Source organism: Austrofundulus limnaeus, unplaced genomic scaffold, assembly GCF_001266775.1.
Source record: "Austrofundulus limnaeus strain Quisiro unplaced genomic scaffold, Austrofundulus_limnaeus-1.0 Scaffold46, whole genome shotgun sequence".
In the NCBI taxonomy this organism is placed as follows: Eukaryota; Metazoa; Chordata; class Actinopteri; order Cyprinodontiformes; family Rivulidae; genus Austrofundulus; species Austrofundulus limnaeus.
This window is the reverse complement of record NW_013952448.1, coordinates 39,388-45,734: the sequence shown is the minus strand read 5'-3', so window position 1 is coordinate 45,734 and position 6,347 is coordinate 39,388. Positions and strand designations below refer to the sequence as shown.

The window sequence follows — 6,347 nt, the reverse complement described above, 5'->3', positions numbered from 1 at the left end:
ATCAGACACACTCGGCATCCCTATGTCTTTTGAAAATAATATTTTCATACCTCCCTTAATTTTCTTTGTTTGGACATTCATTCAGTTCCGCACTCAGACTGTTCCACAGTTTTACTCCACCAACAGAAATACAAAAACTTTGCGAGTTGTAATGATTTAAAGTTAAACTGACCCCTTAAATGATAACTCCCTTCCCCTTCAACAAATAATTTCTGAATATTACCTGGTAATTTGTTTTTTGCTTTAGATATCCTTAGTGCTGTTTGTACCTCTACAAGACCTGTAAATTTGAGTAATAATTTCATTTGCAATAATTACAACTTTCACGAAAGTAGCAACACGTTCCTGAGAACTTCCCTGCTAGTTTGTGATTCTACTTCCTGTTTACAGCCATGATTCACGTCAACGTCTGACGTGATTACACTTTGTGTAGCCTGGCCGATTCGCTCCAAGCAGTTGATGGAAACACATCTGATGTGCATTTCTTTTTTTTGCGACATTTTAAAAGTTTGCTCAAATGCGCATTAAAATTGAATGGAAACACGGCTGTTGACTATGAAAGTTTCAGGACAGTAAAACATGATGACGTTTCTTGTTAGCAGTAGCCGGTGTAAGATGAGCTGGTACACCTGGAGTTCTCCATCTTGACTGTGTTTAGTGAAGAAGTGAATAATAGCCTACATTACAACTGACACGCTGGATGTTTAATTTGTTCTGTCACGTTTTCTGTTTGTTTGTTTATTGGTAACCATTTAACATTATGTTTGTCGTTTTCTTCCAGGTGGCGTCTCTTGGGGTCACGACATTCTCGCTGTGCGCTCTGTGCATCGACCGTTTCCGCGCCGCCACCAACGTGAAGATGTACTACGAGATGATCGAGAACTGGGTTTCCACCACGGCCAAGCTCGCCGTCATCTGGGTCGGCGCTCTGCTGCTGGCTTTACCCGAGCTGCTGATCCGACAGCTGGTGACCGAGGACGGAGATCCGCCCGACGTGACGCCCTGCGAACGCTGCGTGGTCCGTATTTCCACCCAACTCCCCGACACGCTCTACGTCTTGGGGCTGACCTACAACGGGGCGCGCCTCTGGTGGTACTTCGGCTGCTACTTTTGTCTGCCGACGCTGTTTACCATCTGCAGCTCACTGGCCACGGCCCGCAAGATCCGCCACGCTGAACGGACCTGCGTACGAGGGAGCAAGAAGCAGATCCAGCTGGAAAGCCAGATGAACTGTGCCGTGGTGGCTCTGGCCATCCTCTACGGCTTCTGCATCATCCCAGAGAACATCTGCAACATTGTCACCATGTACTTGGCAGCTGGTGTTCCTCGGAGAACTCTGGACATCCTGTACCTGGTCAGCCAGCTGTTGCTCTTTTGCAAGTCGGCCTTTACTCCGGTCCTGCTGTTCTGCCTGTGCCAGCCCTTCACCAGAGCTTTCCTAGACTGCTGCTGCTGCTGCTGCGACGAGTGCGGCCCGCCCCGCTCCGCCGCCGCCACCGCTGATATCGAAAACGAGTGCGCCACCACCGAGCTGGAGCTGTCYCCGTTCAGTACCATCCGCAGGGAGCCTTCTACCTCTGCTGTGGGGACACACTGCTGAGGTCAAAGGTCAACGACAGACAGCATCTCAACAGAAATCTGACTGATGAGCTGAAAGACTCCTGATGCAGACGGCTGTCCATCCACTGTTTTATATCTGCGAACGAATAAACAGTCAACTTTAGCTAGCATTAGTGGTGATGCTTTCTTTTACGGTACCCTTATTACCATGTAATTACAAGGTAATAAAAAGGGTAATTAAATGGTAATTACTACCTTACTACATATAATTACGTGGTAATTAGGGTACAAAATAAAAACTACTGTAAGTAAAACTACCTTTAATGGGTAACTACAATCAAATTACTATTCAATAGTCACTCAACACTGTATTTATAACCAAAAAAAAATGCAACTAAAATTTGCGGTTAGTGATTAATTGCAATAAAATATTACTTTAAAACTGTCCAAATTACCTACTACTTATCTAGATGTTACATAGCCTATATGCCACGGTCATTAATGACGTATTTCCGGTAAAATTCTTGCCCCGCTCCTCCCTTCCACTTCCTGGTTACTGCCTATGTTTTTACTGTTAGCTGGTCTGTGAAAAAGTCACAAAAGTTAAAGCATCTGTGATCTACTGGTATAAAARGTGAGTTCTGTTGTGTGTCGTTGTGTCCACTAAGCAGCAGGTACAACAGAGTAGTTAGTTTTTATCCTTTTTCCTCTTGATGAGGAGGTGACAGCTGTGGATCATAGCATTACAGGGAAAACTTATCTTTAAAAGCTCACGCTTGTGTTTGTAATCAGCATTTCTAACCTGAGGATATTCAAGAGTCAGCATCAGAAATGAGAAGATGGAGGTTACAAAAGGGAAATGTACATTTATCCCCTTTTACTGCCAAGATTAGAGAGAAAAGACCACCTCCACACGACAGCTAGCAGGAAGCTAACACAGCAGCCGGTACAAAGGTAGGTGTGTGCGCGTTTGTGTTATACAGAGTATGAAATGTTTTTAGGGAACTTCGTCATGAGTTTTATGTAAAAGTAAAACCTTGTTAGAGTGTATATTACAGAGTAGACTAAAGCCGAGTGACGAGCCCCCCCCCCTCCCCCCGAGCACCGAGAGCAGCAGAACCTCCACCTGATAGTCATTACGTTTTCAGTTCACTAACGTCGGGGAAAACGATCCAAACCAGACAAGTAGCCCATCAATTTAAAGCCCAGACTCTGCTCTTTCCAACAATATAAGTTTCACAGCTCTACGTGAAAAATTCACAGAACAAGCAGCCACAGAAAAGTGACAAAGGCTAAATTCTGGAACCATAAACACGAACGTCTTTCCTTTGTTTTTATGGCTTTAATCCACTTTGGAGTGATTTTTTTCCACTTGGCTGGACCTGTACGTCTCCTGTGTTAATGTTGGTACATGTAATATGCTAATTCTGTACTGTGGAGATCATTAAGAGTCGTTGTTGGGTGAAAAAATCTTTCGCTAACACTGTTGACCGTGAACCTGAAGTGCTGGGAGTGGCATCAAGTGCTGGACCGGATGTCTGTGGCTTATAGTGAATTGTAATACATTACCAGGTAAGTGCTACATTACTGCAGACAATTAATTACATAGTAAAATTGTACCCTAATTACCACATATTTACATGGTAATAAGGTAGTAATTACATTTAATTAAAAATTTTTTACCTTGTAATTACATAGTAGGGTACCGTAAAAGAAAGTGTTACCGAATTAGTTATTTGTTATTATGTTTTTAACGTTTCAGTATTTTTCCTGAACCAGTTTTTTTTTTTTTACCATTTTTCCAATGCTAAAAGCAAACATTAGTCCAGATCTTTTCTTCTGAAGGAATAAACGATGATTAGGATTTCCAGATTGTGAAAAGAGTTTTGTTTGTAATGTTTCATTTATTGTGTCATATTCAAATTCTACAAGATATAGGATTATAAAGAGATTAGGCGTTATGGTTTTCACACTTAAGGAATAAGTAATTTGTATTTCTGTACCTGTGGAGACTTGATGTCTTTTTTTTTTCACTTTTATCAGTAAAAATCTGCTGCCCGTGTTAGCCGTAAAATTGTTTTGAATATATGTAAATATTCTTTTTAAACATAAATGTTACTGATTTATTTTCACACGTTTTAGAAAATAAAGCAAATATCATTTTATTATCACATAATAAATTCTATTGAAATCAATGATTTCCTGATGGAGGCCAACAGCTCAGACACAACCGTCCAACAGTATTTGTTGTAAACTGCTGAAGAAAAGCTGAACCATCTAAAGTTCTGGACTTAAGGTTCAAGTTTTTGAACATGAGCTGGAAGCTAAAAGAGAATAATAACTAGTACAAATGATTGTCTTGGGAAAGAAAAATAACTATAAAAAATTATAATTTCCTGTTATACAAAAGTGACCTCGTATTTATCAAACTTCTTATTACTCTTAAAATTGCTGTTAAGGGTGGACTTAAGTGTAAAAAAAATCTTGGCTCAAAGTTGGGCTTAAAAGTCAGTTTTCAAGGGTCTCAGTCTTACTTTAAGTCAGGGGTGGGCAAATGGCATCCTGTGGGCCATATGCGGCCCTCGGGTAACTTCTGCCCGGCCCGCCAAAAAGAAAAGAAATTTTTTTTTTTAAAATTATTAAAAAAAAAAAAACACAAAGCAGCTCTTAGATCAGTCCTGTTTCTCTACACCACTGAGAACAGACAGTCTCAGTGGTGAAGTTTAACAAATCCAGATCCAATGTCACTGATGATCACCTCTCTTCTTTACCTCACATCACCACCTCAGACATTCAGCCAAACTTTCATACACTTGTTAAAGCCCGATTATAGACTGGATATTTCTCACTGAACAAGTAATGATGTCAGTTTGCAGTCATGGAAGAGAGAACAAGTTTCTCACTTCTCACAGTCTGTAGCAGCTGTAAGAGTTAAAAAAAACTTCTGCTTTTCAAGGAATTTAATATTTATTGAAAAGTGATGTTGCTGAATCAATATTCAAATCTGTTTCTTTCTGCTGCTCCCCTGTCAGGGCTCACCGCAGCAGAGCAGTTTCTAGCAGCAGCAGCACCAGGGCTCGTTGTCAGCTCCGGTCCAGACTGATTCTGTTGGGTTTTCATAGATCCCTGTTTGTTTTGAGTTTTCTGCTGGATACAACACTCCGCACTTATCCAGGCTCGAGACTGACACCAGAACTATACAGAATGAGCCCCTCTAACGATTGGATCATCATTTTATAATCTTGTTTTTGATGAGAGGATTTTTATCAGAGAAATCTTCTACAGAATAATCATCTCAAATGGAAAAAATAATACACGTGAGGAACTAGTTAAATGTCTGGTTAAAGGATGTTAGAAAAGAGGAAAACATGTTTGAATTAAGAAAAGACAGAGTGAGGCTGAATGCTGTCTGTCCAGCAGACACTGTCCCATTGTTCCAACAGTTCAGACTCCAAACATCCTCTTTAGACGTTCAGTTCGTCCAGTGAACTGTCCAAACTCCTGCAGGACGCAGCGAAACACTGAAAGTCCAGACAACTTCAAGTTTTCAACAAATTGGACTTTTTTTACTTCTTTGTTCCTCTGTCGTTTTCTTTGCTGTGTCACCCTCAGCTGGCATTTCGTCGTCATCATCGCCATGCAGCCAGCAGGACACAGCGCTCCATTGTCCTCGCCAGCTGTTGTCATAACGACCATGGGAGTCTCAGCTGGCCGCCTTGGTGAACAGTGTTCCTATGAAACAGGCAGAACATCAAGCCTCGTTCAGGCCAAGACAAGCTGTCAGTGATGACCTCTGGTCTGAACCGCGGTGGTCCTGGTGTCGGACGTGTTCACAGGTCCGTAAGCACACTGCTGTCAGAGCAGCTTCTGCTTCTCATGAAAACATTACAGAACAAGCAAACACATGTTCCTGCTGCGCTTCCATGAAGCTCTGCACATTCTCAACACCGAGCGCTGCCAGTGTGGACTTGCAAAGCCGATGGAAACCTGAAAACCTGGTCCGACACAGTAAAGTGCTTTCACACCTTCATGTAGACGTAAAAAAATTAAAGAGCACATGTTTTGTTAGTTTGATTGATTTGTTTTGTAAAAGCTTTTTGAAAAGATACTTATACAGAAAATCCCCATAGTTAGTTATGAAATCTGCTGTTTTTTATGAGAACAAGATACTCAGCCTTTAGGGCCTAAAGGCTCATGGGACTTTTCATAATTTAAAATTTGAGTATATGTGGTCTTTCTTTTAAGGTGTGCAAATCTAGATATGGGCTTAAATCTAATCTAAATGTCTCTTGTAGTTACTTGTGTTTTATATTTAATGTTAACATAATTCAAAGATAAAATAAGCACCATGAGTTAAGACTATCTGACCAGTGGTTGAAAAGTGGAAATATAGTGTTTCTACATAAGACAGGAGATTACAATCTAATAACCAGGACAACTGCTGGTGGGCCAAATCAAATGAGTTGGCGGGCCAATGTTGGCCCGCGGGCCCCACTTTGGGCACATCTATATTCAATTTTGAATCTATTAATAGTCAGTTACAAGCAGATCTTCAGACATTTCATGGTTGGCTTCAAGATAATCTTTTGTCAATTAATGTTTAAAAAAACTGTGCATGTATTTTTCCTCACCCAGGAGACATTTCAATATAAGAAATCAWCTCACTTTTTTAAACAAACCCCTTGATATTGTCACTACCTACAAATATCTTGGAATTACTTTGGATTCTCATTTCACTTATCGTGATCATGAACAAGTCTTAACCACTAAGTTAAAACAGAAATTAT

At 40.8% G+C, this 6,347-nt stretch overlaps 1 protein-coding gene across 1 annotated transcript in view; it reads left to right on the top strand.

The window, feature by feature from the left end:
* Positions 1–1,723, top strand: part of gpr37a (G protein-coupled receptor 37a) — an 8,768-nt gene extending 7,045 nt beyond the window's left edge. Inside the window, exon 2 of the mRNA XM_014007942.1 lies at positions 782–1,723. Coding sequence (XP_013863396.1) covers positions 782–1,600 — 819 coding nt within the window. The 3' untranslated portion in view covers positions 1,601–1,723. The remainder of the gene's footprint in view (positions 1–781) is intronic.
* The last annotated feature ends 4,624 nt before the right edge of the window (positions 1,724–6,347 follow it).